Source organism: Symphalangus syndactylus, chromosome 12 (assembly GCF_028878055.3).
Source record: "Symphalangus syndactylus isolate Jambi chromosome 12, NHGRI_mSymSyn1-v2.1_pri, whole genome shotgun sequence".
Taxonomy (NCBI): domain Eukaryota; kingdom Metazoa; phylum Chordata; class Mammalia; order Primates; family Hylobatidae; genus Symphalangus; species Symphalangus syndactylus.
This window is the reverse complement of record NC_072441.2, coordinates 62255147-62273653: the sequence shown is the minus strand read 5'-3', so window position 1 is coordinate 62273653 and position 18507 is coordinate 62255147. Positions and strand designations below refer to the sequence as shown.

Below are 18507 nucleotides of genomic sequence, written 5' to 3'. Positions count from 1 at the left end.
CACCCACTGGGAGGCCCAGGGCCAGGTGCAGACCTGCTTGCTGAAAGAGGCTGGGGTAGGGGAGAGCAGCTGACAAGAAGGGAGGAGGAAGCCAGAGGCCTCCCAGCCTCCCCCTCCTGCTCCAGCTGCTCTGGCTCTGGGCAGGCCCTCAATTACACAGGCTCATGCTGTTCCAGGGCTAATTGCTTCTGAGGCAGCCAGCCAGGGGAGGACAGGCCTCCCCAGCCAGCAGCAGGGGCAGCGACAGGCTTCTCTCTGCACACCCAGGACCCTGCAAAGCCCAGGGCCTATTCCACTTTCCTTCTTTACCTGGGGAACAGATTCCAGCAACCTCTGTGCCAGGGAGGTGCTCCAGAAACTGTGTATTAAACATGGGACAGAGGCTGGGGTGGGAGTTGGGGGTGGGGGCTGGAATCGGAACGCACAGGCTTGTTCCAACCTCTTGCAATAGAATCTGCCCGAGAGTTTGCAGATGTCTGTGCCACACCTTCTGCCTATTGAATCAGAATCTCCGAGAGTATGGCCTGGAGAGGGCCATCTAAACAAGACCCCCCAGAAGACCCTGGCCTCGGGTTTGTCTGTAGGTGCATATACCCCATCTACCAGGCCAACCCCTCAGAGGCTGGAAGAGGGGAGGAAGTACAAGGTGGGAAACAGACAGCAGCCCCCAAGCTGGTGTGACAGGGATGTGCCGCAGACCCGGGGCTAGGTGTCCCCCTCATGGGGGACAGGCTGGATGAGGGTCAGATGGGCATCTCCTCTCTCCCACAGCTTCCTTTGTCAGTTTCCACATGCACAACATACACATCACCCAAGCCTAGTCCCTTCCCTCAGAATGCACGGTGCCTCCATCCACAGCCACCTCCCACCACGGAGTTCCCTCTCCCAACAGAAACCCCACCTGCCTCATTACTTAAATAATCTTTATTTCTCATGCACTAGGAAAGATGGGTCGTATGAAACACTGCAGTTCACAGCAAAGGCCTCAGTCCAGAACACAACACAGGGGCCAGCTGGGATCATGATCTGGTCACAGCTCTGGGAGCCACACTGAGAACACCACTCCTGGGGTTGAGTGGCAGATCCAGGACCTTGCAGCAACCGTGGCCCCAGACATAACACAAGGCAGCTGCCCTCTCCCACAGAGGCACAGGAAGCTGACACCCAAGGAGCACGTGGGCTGGGGACAGGACGGAGAAGGCTGCTGGGCAGTGACTTGGCGGAGATGTGGTCCAGCACCTCTGCCGCCTGTGTCTACCCACTCAGGCCAGGAAGCCCAGGGCTGTGACTGAGCTCTCGGCCCAGCTCTACCCAGTGCGGAGCTGCTGGAGTTCCACAGACCCTCAGCAGCCCCGTGCCCACAGCAGAGGTGCACAGGTCCCCCGCCTGCCCCTAGGCTACATGAACAAGACAGGGGCCTAAACTTCAGCCCTGGCCAAGGCTTAGATTTGCCCAGGAAGGACCTGAAAGGCTAGAGGGGCCAGCCCCCCACAACCATCTCAAGCCCCTGTGGACACTGGAGAAGCCTATAGGACAGTCAGGCTTCTGAGGATCCCAGGACAGGGCCACCAGCAGGGGAGGTCCTCCATACCTGGGCCGTCAGGCTCAATACCTGAGCCCAAACAACAACGAGCAGATTCCCAGGCTTTGCTTTCACTGGGTGGCCCAGGGACAGTGACATGGTCGGAGACATGCAAGACAGCGACAGAGAAGAATGGAGACATGCAGAGACCACACAGCATGGGAGGGGTCTGAGGACAAAACGTGGTAAAAGTGCTGCGATGTGGTGGGCACTTCATGGACCAGGCTCACTGAGGTCCTGGGCTCATGGCGATACCCGCTTCCTCTGGAATGGTCTCCAGCATCTCACTCTGGACTGCCTGCGTGATGAGCGCCAGCTCCTGGCACAGGGTCTCGTAGCGGTAGCCCACACGGATGTCTGGCACGTTGGTCCGGCGGATGTCATTCCCCTCAGGGCCTTCCTTGGTATAGTTGGGTCCCAGCCAGTGGCTCTTTACCTGCAAGGAGCAGGGGTAATGGACAGGGCTGCAGCCAGTGCTGAGGGGTCATGCCCCACCCCAAGCCATCCCAGGGACAGGTCAGGACCCCAAATGCAGAGGAGAGGAGGAGTGATGCCATGCCAAGGTCCAGGCAGGCGCTGTAGTACCTTGTGCGAGAAGCCGCTCATGAGCACGCTGTTGCGGGCCAGCTCACACATATCGCAGGAGCTGAGCTTCCACACCTGGGTGGCGATGCTGTACTCCTCCATCAGCGGCTCCTGCACGGGCCAGGTTCCCTCAGACAAGTGCGTCCTGGCCAGCTGCCCCTGCCTCCCTTCCCCCGCCTCCCCAGTCGCTCTCCCCACCCCCACCCCCCCATTCCCCCAACCCCCCAACCCCCCAAGCCCCCCAACTCCTTAAGACTTGCCAATTAGCCTGCTATGCTCTACCAGCAGGGGGCAGCACCAACCTGAGACCCCCCCCCCCACCTCCCCCAACCCGAGAGACCCCAGCGTCCTGGGACGCCCGCCCGCCTGGCTGCCTGCTGGGCTCTGACCTTGGTGAAGTGGAACTGCAGGGGATCATCAGTGGACAGGGAGACCATGAGGCCGCGGGACAGGTACTCCGGTAGCGGATTCCGGTGATAGCTGAGGAAGAGGCTGTTGTTGCTGAGCGGGGACATGGCGATGCCGATCTGGGCCAGGTAGTACAGGTACTGCAGGACGGGGGCCTGGGCAGGCAACAGGGAGGGAGGGCCTGTCAGGTGGCCTCGAGGCTGGGCAGGGCACAGTGGTTCTGGGGGTTCAGGCCACAGCAGAGGGCAGGGGGAGGGGAATCCAGGCTTGGCCTGATGTGCAAAGGGTGAATTAGTCAAAATCCAAGTTGGGGTCCCAGGCTGAAGGCTGGGGTGGGGAAGGGTAGTTACATTGGGAAGGCAGAATCCAATCTGAGGGCTGGGTGGGAGGAGGATCGGTTGCTGAAGGGGCCCGAATGGTTCAGAGGAAGGTGAGCAATTGGGAGGGAAGGCTAGGGATGCAGATCCTGACCTTGCGCAGAAGGAGCCCGTGGGAAATGTTCTCAGCCAGCATGAAGGCTGACACCAGGTGGTGGATGGGCCCAGCCTCCCCACAGTGTGGCCTCAGCACAAACGTGTGGAAGCCCCTCTGCCTGGGGGACATGAAGACAGTGTCAGCTCCTGAGCCTGGGATCAACTGGGCTCACCGGAGCCCCTGACCCGCAACCCAGCACGCATATGTCCTCCAGCCAATAACTATGCAGGCCTGGGATAAGGGGGACAGGGGTAGGTTACTGGCTGTGAGGGGTGACAGATGTAGCGCCAAGGGCAGAGAAAGAACCCATCCAGTCCAGGCAACAGGTAGGTCAGAGGTCTGGTGGCCCTGGCCCAAGGTGCCAAGAGTGAGGTTTGTTGGGCGAGAGACGGCACAGCAAGCAGACACAGGGTGGTGCAGGCACCTGCGCAGGTGGTTCAACATGGCCATGTTGGCAAAGGTGTAGTATAGGTAGTAGGCATAGGGTGGGTTGTCCTCCTCCACCCACGCCTCAGGCAGGGGACTCTCCAGGTTGAAGACATGGTTCTCAGGCTTGGACTCGTCATCCACGCTGTCAAAACCATCCACCTAATACAGAACCCTGGGGTCAGACCCAGAGCTGCAGCTGGACGTGAAGCCGGCTTCCCTCCCCATACCCAGCTCTGTGCTGCCTGCTCACATGCTCTAAGAAGAGATGCAGTTCCGGGTGGCTGGCAGGGTGCACAGTGGCCTCGAACAGTGGCAGGAAGATGTTCTCCAGCATCTCCTGGAAGTTGGCCAGCTGGCCCTTAGTACGGTACACATCACTGCAGGTGAGACAAAACATGCAGGTATGTGTAAGTCAGGGCCAGTGGGAGGAAACCTAGCGGGCCAGTAAGGGTCAGGGCTCAGCCCAAGAGCACAGGGGCGCGTCTGAACCATACTGGGAAAGCAAGGATACCCAGGTGGGCCAGGCTGGACAGACCATGGATGGGACCAGGAAGCCCTTCCTTGCACTCAGAGGGGTTGGCAGGGACAAGGGAGGCTCAGCCATCCGAGGAGGGCAGGAGGCAGGCCCTGACCCCTTGAATATGACCCCACAGGTTCCCCTCCCACTCCAAGAGACACTCACAAGAGGCGGGGCACCTGCACCAGCCAGCGCACGTTGGGGGAGTGCACGCGGTGCATGACGGCCCAGCGCGCCAGCTTGTCCCACTCATCCCTCGAGCGCCCGTAAATGGAGAGCCGCAGCTCTGCATTCTGGTATTTGCTCTCCTCCAGGTCTGACATCACCTCCTAGACATGAGGTGAGCTGAGTCAGACATGAGGTGAGCTGAGTCAGAGCTCTTCAGGGGGTCATCTGCCCACCCTCCTTGAGTCTCACCCCCTAAAAGCCCCCAGATCCTCAGGCTCGAGGCTTGGCAGGGAAGGCTGCCTCCTTACCTTGATGATGTGAGCAAAGTACTTCCCAGATACCCTGTTGTCCGTCTTGATGAAGATCTCTCGGAGGACGGACTCCCCAATAGGGTTGTATTTGGCATTAAACTTGTCAAAGCGATGGAAAGTGTTCCTGTCCTGGGGGACATGGGAAGGCTCAGGTCACCCCTGACTCCTGGTCACCTGACTGACTCAGTACCACAGCCCACGCCACTGGCACAGACCGCATGCACATCCAGCGTGTCCACACTCAGGTCGTAGGCTGTGAGATTCATGCTCTCAAAGACCTCCCGCAGCGTCTGTTCACGGCCCTGCTCCACGTGCACGATCTCCTCCAGGTGCCGCTTCATCGCCCGCTTGATGAAGCGCAGCAGATGCTTCTGGTTCATGCAGGACGAGGCATGGATGTGGGTGTCCACCTGGAGTGGAACAGGACACTGCTGATCCACCAGAGGCCAGGAAGGTCTGGGGCCCCGGGGCAGTGTGATGGGAAAGGACCCTCCGTACTGGATGCTGTGTGGGGGGCCTGGCCCTTGAAGGGGAGGCAGGGCAGAGGTGTGGGATGAGGACATGGAGAGGGCCGCGGGGTGAGGGTCCACCTTGCGGATGTTGTAGAAATCTCGGTGTGGCACTTTCTTCTGCGCGGCCAGCTCCTTCATCTCATTGAGTAGCACGTGCATCTGGAACTTGGAGCTCAGGTACTGCAGCCGGCGGTAGCAGAATGACTTTCTGGGCATGAGGAGAACAAGGCAGGGACTTAGGCTCTGAAGGGAGGCACCTGGGGAGGGCTTGGGTAGCAGATCAGAGGGAGCAGGTGGGAGGGTAAGGATGGAGGCTGCCAAGAGGGCAGTAGACTGCAGGGAAGTCGAGGGCTCAGCCACTAGGAAGGGCAAGACACCAGGTGATGGGAGTCTGGGGCAGAAGTGGGGCTGCAGAATCTGGGCTGGGAGGCGAGCTAAGTGTCTGGGATGGCAGGGGACTCACATGGGGCCATTGATAATCAGGGCCATCAGCACATTGACGTCAGCCACAAATTCCTGCAGGTCAGGGTATGGCAGCTCCACCTCTGAGCAACTGGCATGGAGGGGAGCTTGGGTGAGGAGAGCAAGCCGAGCCCTGTGGCCTCTCCCAAGCCAATGCAACCTCCCACGCTGCATCACCCCAACAAGAACCACACCCCTCTTACTGCTCGTCAGGTTCCCTGCGGGTGTAGACGTGCACCACACCCCGCACCATGCGCAGACCCAAGCCCAGGTCCCCAGGCATGGTGCTTGGCTCACAGTGCTCATACGGGTGCTGCTCCAGCGCAGGGGGGTGCACCGGGGCATCTGCAGGGGTGAGGAGGGTAAAGTCAGAGCAGGGCTCTTCCAAGCCACCCACTGCCCAACCCAAAGGCCCCACAGAGGGCAAGAGATGTTGAAGACCCAGTAGGTCAGACAGCTCCTGCCCAACCTCCACCCCTGTACACCAAGAGGTTGGAATGAGCCTGGGTGTAGGGAGAGGCAGGCAGGGCAGAGGTGCCCAGGCACCAGGCTGAGAAGCCCAGGAGGCTAGGGCACATGGCATGGGGCAGAGATGGGGGGTCCCACCAGCAGACACAGGGGTGTCGGGGCCCTGTTCATAGGTCCGGGTCTCCAGAGGCTTTTCAGCTAGCTGCTGCAGGTAGCGGCGGGTGGTGGGGCAGAAGCTCTGCAGGGACAGGGCCATGTACTTCTCCCGGATGAAGAGCGCCCGCACCACACTCTTGGCTGCATCCAGCAGGTCTGTGAATGGCACCTGGAGATGAGGACATGCGATCACTCTCCTCAGTCTTGGACTCAGAGACCTCCTCCCTGAGGCCTTAGACCCCAAACTATCCCCACCTCCCACAGGCCCTGACCCCCAGGAACACTCAGATCACCCTGGTCCAGCACATCAGGTGGCTCCCAGCCAGCCCCTCTGCCCCTCCAGCTGCTGGAAAGAGAAACGCCCTCTCCAGCCCCCACCCCCAGTTCTCTGGGCTGGGGGAAACCCACTAAGACACAGGCGATGGCGACTCAAGGCCCTGCCCCACATACACCCCATACTTACCCCACACTTCTCCTCCCCAGAGATGGTGACCCGCTGAAACTCCCGTTCCAGCACATCACGCTCCCGCAGGCTCCGGTCACCCTGCCCCTCACCCTGTTCCTTGTAGAGCCTGCAGGGGGTGCATTCAAGGGAGGGGTTTAGAGCCAGCAGAAGGGTAGGCTCCAGCTCCGCATCCCCTGTGCCCCTCTGCCCTCCTCACTGTAGGTCCGAGTCACTGTCCGTCTTCAGGAAATCTTGCTTGGCCCGAAGCAGGATGTCTGGCTCCAGCCTAGAGGTAAGAGGGGTGAGAAGTCAGGCAGATCCCGAGGGACGGCCCTTGCTCCCAGGTCCCAGCACTGCACTAGGTGCTGTGCACATGTTGTCACATGTGATCCTCAAAAGGCAGAGCTGCAGAACCCTGTGCTGTTCTCACCCACTTTAGAGATGAGAAAGCAGACCCATAAGTTAAGCAACATGACCCAGCCACACCGGCTGAAGACAGAACAGAACCCAGCAGCCCGACTCCAAAGCCCACTCTATGCTCCCTGTGCAGACCCCCAAGGGAGGGTGCGAGGGAAAGAGGCAGAAAAGGGGCCCTGAAAGGGTCTGGAAGGGTATGGAGGGAGACTAAACAGCTGCCTGCCGGGCTCACTTGACATCCTGGCTGATCTGCCGCTCCAGCCGCTGCCGCCGCTCCTCCAGCTGTTCAATGGGGCTCTCCTCGGGGAACTCATACGGGGCACTACGGAGCTCGCTCTCAGCCAGTGAGCGGGTGAACAGTTCCTGGGGAGAGGGAAGGAAGGTCAGCATGGCTGGTCCTCCGCCCTCGGGCACTCTTCCTACAGAGTCTGGGGATGGGGTGAGGGCAGCAGGACCAGGGGTACCTGGGAGAGGCTGAGGATCAGGAGACAGCCAAGCGTGAGGTGAGGGGACAGCTGAGGTGAGGGGTGTGGGGAGCAGAGGCAGGGCATGGAGACACGGGGTGAGGGTGCGGGTGGTGCCAGGTGATACCTCGGCGATCTCCTTGCATTTGCCATCCATAGACGTGCGCAGGTCGAGCGGGAAGTGCTTGAGGCAGGGGGCGGGGCCCGGCAGGGATCGGGCAGACTGCAGCGGAGGGGCCCCCAGACCACCCCGAGCCTCTGCAGAGACAGTGATGCCAGGGTCAAAGGGTGGAGGGGCAGCCCCTGAAAGCCCTGGGCCCCTGCCCTGCCTAGGCCAGCTCCCGAGAGAGCCCAGGGTCGGGAAAGAGGGCAGTCTCTCCTCAGTAGCTGAGGAGTAGGCCTGTGTGTGTGGCTCCCGAAGGGCTCACCCTCACCTCTAACGCAGGGACCCCTCACCCATTCCAGGCTCAGGGTGGGGATTCTGAGTCTGCCCCTAGAACGAGTAGATTCATTACCTCCACAAATGAGACTAGAGCCTGATGCCTCAGGCCATGAGAATCTCCACGTGACTACCTCCCAGAGGCAGGTGCACATGTGTACATGTGCGCACACATGCACGTACGCACACAGACACCCTCAGAGACACACACCAGGTGCTTGGTAAGGACCAGGCGGCCACACCAGGGATCCCCAGCCTGCAGCTCCCAGGACAGGCAACCCAGGATCAGACCCGCCCCTAACTAGCAGATTCTGCACTCAAAGGGGCAGGGCCCTGTGCCTGACATCCTAGACCTGTGCAGCAGCAAGAGAAGCCGCAGCTGCCGCTCAGCTCTGACTTAGGGACCAGCCCTCATGGGAAGAGGAGAGGAAGTGGAGGGCCTGGTTGGCAAGGGAACCCTACCTCCTCCCCGGAGGGCTGCCCTGTCCCCCAGGGCCCCAGGGCTGCCAAAATGTGGCCTGGCCTTAGCCTGCCCCTCCAAAAGGAGCTGCCACAAACAGTCTATGCCCACTCAGGCCCCAGGATCTGGGCTGGGGGCACCACAGAGGGCCCTGGGGAAGGGAGTGTCAGAAGCCAGAGGTCTTTCTCCATCAAGACTATACTTTCCATCTGTACCACCAGGAGGCTGGCACCAGAGGGCCGTGAAGCTGCTGGTCTATGGGGGCTGCCAAGGCTTCCAGCCTACCCTGAAGGACCCTCCCTGGGCTCAGCAGCCCCAGCTCCTCAGTGGGAAGCTTTCCACACCCAAACTGCCTCTCTTAGCTGGCTGTAAGGAGTGCTCCCCTCCAGCACCCTCCACCTTGGCTTAGGGAAGGATTACAGGATCTGCCTAGGTAGCCGGCCTTAAAGTCTCTGCGCCCATTTCCCAATACTCCAGGACTGATCCCAAAGCTGGACAAAGGGAAGAGGGAGGGGCCTGCCCCAGATCCAGGACCCCGTCCCCTGCACACCCTGGGCCCTGCCTGAACCCTACCTGCAGAGTGCAGGCAGCTCTGGCCAGCAGCCCTGTGCCCCTTGCCCGCCTGTTTGCCAGTGAAGCTGCAGCCAGTCCCTCAGGGGCTGGCACAGGCTGTACCAAGTGCAGCTGCAAGCAGGGGAGACCCTGAGATGGCCGTGAGCACAGAGCTAGGGGAGTTCAAGGGAGCCCAGAAACCAAGGGAAGGAGCATCAGAGTTGGGAGATAAGACGAACTCCAGAACTGAAGAGGGCCTCCACCTCTACAGTGCCAGGGAAGACCCAGCCAGATGTGAGGCTCCTAAGGGGGAGTAGCAGGGTAGGCTGACTTGGGCAGGGCAGGCCGACAGGGAGGAGCCAAGCCTCCTTAAAATCCACTGCCCTAGGGGACAGTGAGTGGGCAGGGCCTGGCTGGCCACAGAGTAAGAGGGGAGAAAAAGGAGGGGAACAGCCCTCCTCATCACACCCACAGCCCCAGGTTGGCCTCTCCTGGCAGTGGCCTTGTTGCTCACCACTGTCCTCTGGGCCCTGACTATGGGGTCCCTCAGGAGAGACAGGGCATTTGCTGGGGAAAGAGCTGGCTGGCAGCTGGGGAAATGGCCCAGTCTCTAGGTAGGGGCCAGTCACTGAGGCTTCCCCACTGCCCAGCTGCTCAGGGGGCTGGTTCGCAGGCCCCTAGACCTGCAACCCCTGATCCAAGCCTATCATCAGGGACAGGACAAACTGTCCAGAATAAGTTTGGAAGAAAGAGGGCTAGAATTTGGAGGACATGGGTCTGATTCTGTTCCTGCTTCCGAGCATGTCTCTACCTACCTCTGGGAGGCTTTGGGTCCTAATCTACAAGTGGGGTGATAAGTGGTCCCTTCCCTGCCTAGCCACAACTGCCATAAGGCTCACAGAGATAATGGCTCTGCAAGTGTTCTGCAAAACACCAGGCTCTGTGTTGAGGCAAGGCCTGCAATGATGAACTCCTGGGACCCTCAAAATACATCCTACTTGTAGCCCCGCCCATTGAGGACAGTAGGAGGTTCCCTGGGCCCAGCGCAGAGCAAAGGCAATAGGCCAGTAAAGAGCAGTGAAGTGAACTTGGCAGGGGTGGAGATGGGGTGACTCTACCTCTTACTTGGAAAAAGACAAAGTGGGAAGAGGAAGAAAAGAGGGGAACCTGCCTCACCCCCGGAGTGTAAGATCTTTCCTTGCCCGAGAACCCTGATTCTACACACCTCCTCCCTACATATGGCCCCAGACCACTTCTAACTCCATCTAGGGGAGGCCAACCACAGGCCTCCGTGGCTGGCTCATGTTGGCTCAGCAGGAGTTAAGCCAAAGGCTCAAATGTCAACCCCCTCTCCTAGCAGGGGGGTCTGGGGCTCCACAGCAATCCTGGGGCGAGCAGGACAGATTCCAACAGCCAGCGCCATCCCCCCAGCCTGCCAGGCCTCTCTCCAGGGCTGCTGCAGGCTCAATGAAGGTGACACACGGGCAGTAACCTCTACGTTCTCAGAGGCCAGGCCTAGAAGACTCAGCTGCCTACTGGTCCTTTCTCTAGGGGCCAGCACCACACACATACACCCACACTTACGGAGAAGTCAAGCAAAAGCCAGCGTGGGCTGCTCCACAGCCACTCCCACCAACTCTGAGATTCTGAGCACCCCATCTCCCCTCTCAACCAGGAGCCCCTCACACACTGCCAGGACTGCCTCAGTAGGCACAGGGGTGTCCACGGCTTTGACCCCACAAGTATCAGATGCTCTTACCATCTGACCACCGAAGGGTCTCCAGCTCTGGGCTAGATCCATATCAGTTGCCCTATTGCTGAACCAAACAGGGCCAGGGAGGGCCCCACCCAGGGGACACCCTTTCTGGATGGCACAGACCTGGGCACAGAGAACACCCTCAGGACAGTAGAGACCTTGCACCAGGCATCTTCAATGAAACAAGAAAATACAGGAGGTTGATAATTGGGCTATAGCTACAGACAGCTGCAAGGGTGGGGGCAGTCGGCATGATCTGGTCATCAAAGACAGGGTGGGTCTTTCCTTAGCCACAAGGCCTGAGAGCAGACAGCAGGCAGACACCCCTCTGCAAGCACAGAGCCAGGCAGCCAGGCCCTCACTGAGACAGGCACTGCTGCACCTCGCCGCCTGCTCCAAATGATGCAGAGATGCTTACTAGAGTGAGAGACGAACCAAAGGGTGCAGAAGCACACGCAGTGCGGGCAGCAGCCCCAGCCTGAACCCTGCACGGACCTGACCAAGGACACCCCATACTCTTAAGGAGCCTCACAATATAGACCAGGAATGAGCAAATAGCAAACGATAGATACAGTCAAGCCCCCAGTTGTGGGATGCCAGCCAGCAATGGTTGTGCCCAGATGTCAGATCCCCAGTGAGGGGGATCTAGATGTGGTGTCCTAAAAAGTGGAACTGGCCACAGAACAGCCTGAGGCTGCCCAGTAAAGGCACAGGCGCCAGAGTGGCCAGTCCACAAAACAGTCAGTCCCACACACCCCCACTCCATTCACACATGCTTCACACGCATTCTTAGCACATGCACACGCTGACACGTGTGCACACACACCTCTTGCTGCACCCACACCATGCCCACTCCTTGTGACAGAGGACAGCATCCCTGGCACAGATATCTCAGATCCACCCCCCACCCCCCGCCACCCCTCACCCCACCTTCCAAGCTGGCTGTCCCTGGGACTGAGGTTGACGGGCACCACCACAGAGGATGCCGGAGGAGGTGGCCCCTCTGAGGTGACCAGCAGCTTGGGTGAGAGGTGGCAAGACAGAGCCCAGCATCTATCCTGAGGCCAGGAAGCACACACTCACCTGGAGCTGCAGTGGAGGCCTGCAGGCTGGCCCGCTTCTTAAAGGGATATTTGGCCTTGGGCTTGCCAGAGCCAGATGGATAGGATGCCATGGCTGGGACCACGGCGGCGACAGCGGGGGAGTCTGAGCGGCACCGGCTGGGGCCTGGCTCTGCCACATCCAACCCCTTCCTCCGCCCCGCCCCCAGCGGGAGTGACTGATGCAGGAAGCAGCGGCTCCGCAGGCGGAAGAGGCCCCGGCCACGATTTCTCATGTTGTCTAGGCAACCTCGGGGAGTGGGGCCTCCATCTCTGCCCCTTATCCCTCCCCTCCCTCCTCGGTGCCAGGAGTGACGTGACTGATGGTGGCTGGGCCTGGCGGGGGTGGGGGAGGAGGGTGGGTAGAAAAGAAGATGGGGAAGGGCCAGCCCCCAGCTCTCCACTAACCCACCAAGAGCCCTCACCCCATCATGCCAGGGCTCCAGGGCAAAGAAGCCAAAGTCCAGGCTAGCTGGTCCTTCCAGCTAGCCTGGAAGAAAAAAGAATAACAAACAAGAATTTAGCAGCGAGCGAGTCCAAGCTCAAACACAGTCCTCCTGGGGCAAGGCAGGCATGCTCCGTGAAAACCCAGCACCCACTTTCCTTCCACATCTGACCCTCAGCTCCGGGGGTAGCCCAGCTCTGGGAGGAGGGGGAAGAACTGAGAATCCCAGCCCAGGAGGGAGGGGCCTGTCTTGGGAAAATTCCACCGTCGCCAAATAGCTACTTCCCAGGAAGGCAGGAAGGCAGGAAGGCCAGGAGACCCCCTTGTCTGGGGGTCTGGGACAGAGACCCTAGCCTCTTCAGATTTTTCTTCTGTCTCTGCACACTCTGGCTCTGCTCCCCAGGCCCTCCTGGGAGGAGCTGACCGCCTTCCCTAGGTCCTGCTGCTGTGCTATGACTCCCACCCTCTTGTCACCCTGGCCACAGCACTTCTCTGTCCCAGAGACCCTCCCTCCAACACATGTACACACACTCACCTGAGGCCATGCTGCCCGAGTTCCGAGGGGAGGCTGCCCACGAGGGTCTGCACAGCAGAAAGCCCGGGTCCTGAGGAAGGGCAGGGGGGTCGGGGCACAGACCCCAGCCAAGTCACTCCAAGGGCCCCTGCCCTGGCACTGAGATGGGGAAAGTAAGGCAGTCTTTCAAAATTGCCAGCTGGCCGGAGGTGGACTCCTGCAGACCTCGGCAGCCGGACTGGCCTCAAGGCGACCCCGGTGTCGCGACCACCCAACCCCGCAATCGAGAGGCGGGTAGACCACGTGCTCCCAAGGGAGCGGGACCCAGAATTCGTCCAGATTTTTCTCAACACTCCCTGGGCATTCAGGGTCGGACTCCCGCGGCCGGACTGTGGGGGATTCACGCAACAGGTGCGACCCCACCAAAATCTCGCCGGCTCCGCGCCAGGCTCTGCGGCCCTTGGCCCCGCCCCCGCCTGGCCCCGCCTCCGCCTGCCGACCCCGCCTCGCCATTTTTTTCTCTTCCTGGGCGCCACGTGGGCAGCCACCACACCGCGGTAGGGCTGGCCTGAGCCGACCCTGGGTCTTGGGCCAGTTCCGTGCGTCAGCTTCCTCATCAGTAAGATGGGGTAATGACAGTACCTCACTCAAAGGGGTTACTGTGAAGATTAAACGTAAAGTCCCTTTACACAGTGCCTGGCACGAAGTCAGGGCCCAATGAAAGGTAGCTGTTATTATTGTCCCAGGATTCATTTTAAGCAGAAGTCCTGCCCCAGCAATCTCACTTGGTCGTCTGTTTTCTTCTGGCCGGCGTAGGTAGGAGGTTGTGCCCTGCAATCCTGGCTCCCCTTCCCACATTTCTGTATTTGGTGGTTAAGAGCTTTAACTCTAGCCAGAGTGTCTGGGTTCAAATCCAGATTTCACTTACTTCCTGACTGATACTGGGCAAGTTACCTAACTTCTCTGTGCTTCTATTTCGTCTGTAAAATGAGTGTAAGAGTACCTGCTTTATATGGTGGTTAAGATAAATAAGTTAATATAAGTTAACTGCTTAGAACGGTGCCTGGCCTGTAGTTAGTACTCAATATTCATGTATTACCATTGCTTTAGCCTTGGCCTTGGTTCTCTGTTGACACTCACAGGTTCATTCACTTGCAGCCATTCTGGGGTCTGCAGACATCCTATCCAACAAGCTTCCCCACTGCCAAGGGGTAGATAATCCGACCTAAAGGGAACTTGTGGAGGGAAGTCCCTAAGACTTCACTGAATATAATTAAATGCAGTAGCAGGAATTAATCTCTTCCCTATTTTCCTCTTGTGGGAGGCCTTTGCCCCCCACACCCAGTTGTTCTAATGCTGTTTGTCTGGCTCCTCCCAGTTCTTACCACTCCCACAGCAGAGTTCCTTTCCAAACTCTGCCTCCCTCTTCTCTCCCCACGCTGGATTCTGGACCCTGAACCCTTTTCTCCACCTGCATCTGGTGCCACTTCCATTGATCCCTGTCTACTGTTCCCTGAACAAACTTAAAAAAACTTGGCCTCTTCACCTCACACAGAATCCATAAAACTAAAAAGAGAACAGAGATAACCAGGTTTACCTAATCAAAATAGCAAAGACTAAAAAACAAAAAAACAAAAAACAAATGCTAATGCAGGTTGGCAAGGGTATAGTTAGTGAGATGAGAGACACACACACATGTACATGTGCACAAACACATTACTGGTGGCCTTAAACACTGATATAATCTTTCTGAAAGCCATCTGGTAATATAGAATCAAAATTTTCAAAAAGGTTTTTATTGGCCGGTCGCGGTGGCTCACGCCTGTAATCCCAGCACTTTGGAAGGCCGAGGCGGGTGGATCACCAGGTCAGGAGATCGAGACCATCCTGGCTAACAAGGTGAAACCCCGTCTCTACTAAAAATACAAAAAATTCTCCGGGAGTGGTGGCGGGCGCCTGTAGTCCCAGCTACTCCGGAGGCTGAGGCAGGAGAATGGCGTGAGCCCGGGAGGCGGAGCTTGCAGCAAGCGGAGATCGCAACACTGCACTCCAGCCTGGATGACAGAGCGAGACTCCGTCTCAAAAAAAAGGTTCTTGTTATTTGACCCAGTAATCAACTTTCTGGAAGTTGTTTTTCTAAAAAGAGCTGCCAGAAAAATATGTATGCAAAAAGTTGTTCAGCACCACAATGTGTATTGCATAGAAAAGTTAGATACTTTAAAGGTCGAACAATAGGGGAATGTTTATGTAATATTCATACCATGAAATATAGCCATTAAAAATTGTTCTTGGAGAAATGTTTAATGATGTGGAAGTGTTTACAATATAAAGTTAGGTAAAAGAATGGATGCAAAACACTATACACAGTATGGTCCTACTTATGTGATATACACGGGTAGAAAAGAAACACACCAACAAGTTTACCAATGATTATCTGTAGTGATGGAATTGTGGTTATATTTATTTTCTTTATTTGCATTTTAAAAATTATAATACATACCCATAACTTTTGTAATAAAGGGGATAGAAATCAACAAAAATCTGTAAAAATCTGTAATTGCCTCCACAGTCCCCCCAACCCAGCCTTCCCTGGGTCTTAACCCCAGACTTAAACTATTCTGTTTACATTTATGGCCCACTGAATTGGTCTTGGGGCGCTTAGGGATTTTGAGGCTGATGGACTCTCAAGAATGAATAAAATGAATCTCAAAAATCAAGCACCATGTAACTACATAGAATGTCATGTATCTTCTGATAAGATGCAAATGTTGACATAGTTTTAAAGATAGTATCTTGCATTGGGCCAGGTCTCTTGAGCACCCTGCTTAATGCAGACCTACCTACCTCAGCAGCCAATAGGTGGCAATCCTTGCCCTCCACCCAGACCAGGCAAACCAGTTCATTAGTCCCTTTATGCTAGTCCCCTAGTCCCATCTGCAACACACCCTTCACTCTACAACCCTCCCCTATTTCCAGGTCATCTGGTGTATTGTTGCTGCTAGGAGGTCGGCCCTGATTATAGTTAAGCATCAATCCCTCCACCCACTCCATACCAGCAAGAATCTCAGTGAGGTTTCATTGTCTACGCAGAACAGAGCTTGGGAAATAAAGGAGTGAGTCATCCTATGGCCTGGGCTTTTTTCGCACTGAGGCCTTAACATTCATTGCCTTTGAGCCTCTGGGATCTTCCCTAGCTCCAAACACAGCTTCCTCCCCTCCTAGCCTGTTCCCCACATGGCTCCTTAACTGGCCCTCCCAGAATCCCAGCTCCCTAACGATGGTGCTCTTCTGTTTCTCTGAAGAACTGCTTTTCTTTGCTTCTGGACTTCAGCTCACTTGTGATGTCAGCCTCCCTAGCTAGGCCAGAACAATCTGCACAGATACTAAACTTGGGAGAGAATATCTGCAGCTCCAAAAAGGTCCTTGGCCAAGGCAATTTCCCAAACCATACCTTACGCCTAGGCCCTTCTAGAAACAAGCTGTTCCGCTCTGGTTTCTCAGCTTCTCCCAGCAGCCAGCTCCCTCTCCCCCTCAACTCCGTCACCCAGCATTGTGTTTATAGCACCATACAGCTGTTTCCATCTATACTTATTTATAAGACCCCAGTGGATTTTAGCCAAACCCCTTGCCATTGAAGGCGCTCCACTGGCTGGCTCCAATTTCCCTTTCTTGACTTCATCTTCACCTCCCAGCCCTCCACTCCATGCACCTTTCATTCCGGTCCAGTCACATCAAAGTCCCAGTCTTCTCTGAGCACACCTTGTACCTTGTGCCTCTACCTCTTGTTTTCATGCTCTTTCCTTTCCCCAAAACGCTTATCTCCCATTTCCACTGTTATTCTGCTTCTCTGTGGAAAGTCTATTCATTTCACAATCACCCTTTTCTTTCTTCTGCCATAGAACTTTGTCAGTCTGACAGTCAGATGTGTGTTTGATTGCCTTTCCTACAAGGGGTGAATGCTAGGTCTCTTAAACAGCTCTGAATTTCCCAGCATTACTGCAGTATCCCTTTAACTGATTTGTTTTTCTGTGAATTTCCCCCACCTCTGCCTATGGACTGGAAGGTCCTGAAGGTAGTTCCTCATCCTTCATGTCCTCCCACTCCATCTGAGGCAAGTCTTTACCCACAATTCACTTAAGACAAGGCTTACCACGGATGTCAGACAGATCCCTTAACTCAGGAATCATGCCCAAATCACTAAGAAACAGTGATTTACTTTTCATTCCAAATGCTATGGTTATAAAGGGCTGTGAATCAAAACACCCAAGCTCTGGCTTGGCTTCTGACACCAACTTGCTTATTAATGTGAGGATCACTTTTCTGTACTTCAGTTTACTCACCTCCAAAAGGGAACTAGCACTACATACCTTATTTACTTCATCAGGAAACTGTCCGTAAATGTGATCATAAAGTGGGACAGCCACAGGAAAGGCACAGGAGCTGACAATAGAGGCAGAGGCAGGAGGTCACAGGCATCAGGATGATGTATGCACAGTAATGGATCTGTACTCTCAGGCCAGGCAAGGGCTAGCAGTTCCCTCTCTCAGCTTAGCAGTGAGAATGGGGAACTTCCACCCAGTAAGTTAGGGAACAAAGCAGAAGCAGCACAGAAGTTTGCAGAGGTAGTAGCAGAAAAAGGAACAAGCCCACTTTCCCTATGTGTGAAACAACTTAGTGGTTCCTTTAACAAGGGCTGCTGTTATCAAGTTCATGCATTTGTCCGTGCTTTCTCTCTCTGGCTACTTATGTGGGAGTAATAGAAGGATCACTGGTTTGTCTGTTTACTAGGCCATATAACTTCGTTTTTTTGTTTTTGAGACAGAGTCTCACTCTGTCGCCCAGGTTGGAGTACAGTGGTGCGATCTCGGCTCACTGCAACCTCCGCCTCCCAGGTTCAAGCGATTCTCATGCCTCTATCTCCCAAGTAGCTGGGTGCATGCCACCATGCTGGGCTTTTTCTTTACTTTTCTTTTCTTTTCTTTTTTTTTTGAGATGGAATCTTGCTCTGTTGCCCAGGCTGGAGTGCAGCGCCTCCCAAGTTCAAGTGATTCTCCTGCCTCAGCCTCCCAAGTAGCTGGGATTACAGGTGCCTGCCACCATGCCTGGCTAATTTTTGTATTTTTTTTAAGTAGAGACAGGGTTTCATCATGTTGACCAGGCTGTCTCGAACTCCTGACCTCAGATCTGCCCGTTTCGGCCTCCCAAAGTGTTGGGATTACAGGCGTGAGCCACTGTGCCCGGCCTAATTTTTGTATTTTTAGTAGATACGGGATTTCACCATGTTGGCCAGGAACTCCTGACCTCAGGTGATCCGCCCACCTCAGCCTCCCAAAGTGCTGGGATTACAGGCGTGTGCCACTGTGCCCAGCTGACTTTAAATGAGTTACTTAACTCTCAAGTCTCAGTTAATCTAGTCTGTAAATTGGGGACGATAGCAGTTATTGTGATAATTAACTGGTATGTGCCACTTACATTGTTCAGCAGTTATTAATTATAATAACCATAACATAATAATTATTAATAGGTCCGGGCAGCCCCTTGAACAGTGTAGCCTTCAGCATAGCTCTGGCCTCAGTGTGAGTTACCAGTATTGTGAGTAGGCTAGAGCAGGGCTAGCAGTGGGGTCTAATTACTGAAACCTTATAACCAAGATTCCAAGATAGTCACAATTTCAAAGAGACTCTCCTGTTTTCCCTTAAGTCAATAAGCACTTGCCAATTTGATTGGGAAAACATGGCTGCCATGGCACCTCAGCAGCTGCCTATTTCTCCATCAGCCCCTACAGTCGCTGAAAGGTGGTGCGAAGGAGGAAGATAATTAGCTATGGCTCAGGGTACCTGATA

The 18507-nt window shown here is 56.0% G+C and overlaps 2 protein-coding genes across 6 annotated transcripts in view; one reads left to right on the top strand and one right to left on the bottom strand.

Annotated features, from left to right (window-relative positions):
* Positions 1–909: 909 nt before the first annotated feature.
* AMPD2 (adenosine monophosphate deaminase 2) lies at positions 910–13154 on the bottom strand. Of its 4 annotated transcripts, XM_063624539.1 has the most exons (19): positions 12686–13142; positions 11689–12041; positions 7526–7656; positions 7167–7297; positions 6735–6803; positions 6536–6644; positions 6055–6241; positions 5652–5793; positions 5450–5539; positions 5065–5194; positions 4690–4884; positions 4472–4603; positions 4161–4324; positions 3729–3855; positions 3474–3637; positions 3047–3167; positions 2557–2730; positions 2168–2278; positions 910–2018 (listed from the first exon to the last, which is right to left on the bottom strand). In XM_063624539.1, exons 2-19 carry the CDS (start codon positions 11939–11941, stop codon positions 1809–1811), a joined length of 2640 nt encoding a protein of 879 aa, XP_063480609.1. In that variant the 5' UTR covers positions 11942–12041; positions 12686–13142; the 3' UTR covers positions 910–1808. The 4 variants fall into 4 exon arrangements, with proteins under 4 accessions (XP_063480609.1, XP_063480611.1, XP_063480612.1 ...); XM_063624541.1 differs by lacking the exon at positions 11689–12041 and having other exon boundaries at positions 12686–13154; XM_063624542.1 differs by lacking the exons at positions 11689–12041; positions 12686–13142 and adding an exon at positions 10609–11436.
* GNAT2 (G protein subunit alpha transducin 2) overlaps positions 13127–18507 on the top strand; it is a 17667-nt gene continuing 12286 nt past the window's right edge. The window contains exon 1 of one of the 2 annotated variants that reach the window (XM_063624546.1): positions 13127–13293. The gene's annotated coding sequence lies outside the window, so the exon portion shown is untranslated. Of the gene's footprint in view, positions 13389–18507 lie in introns of both variants that reach the window. The other variant, XM_063624545.1, reaches the window with a different exon arrangement.

Excerpts from the sequence above, each read along its gene's own strand:
- AMPD2 (XM_063624539.1), bottom strand. The coding sequence starts at position 11,941 with ATGAGAAATCGTGGCCGGGGCCTCTTCCGCCTGCGGAGCCGCTGCTTC. Across the intron at positions 3,856-4,160 it reads GTGCAGGTGCCCCGCCTCTT|TGATGTGTACCGTACTAAGG; the intron begins GTGAGTGTCTCT and ends TCTCACCTGCAG. Across the intron at positions 2,019-2,167 it reads TGAGCGGCTTCTCGCACAAG|GTAAAGAGCCACTGGCTGGG; the intron begins GTACTACAGCGC and ends TGCTCCTTGCAG.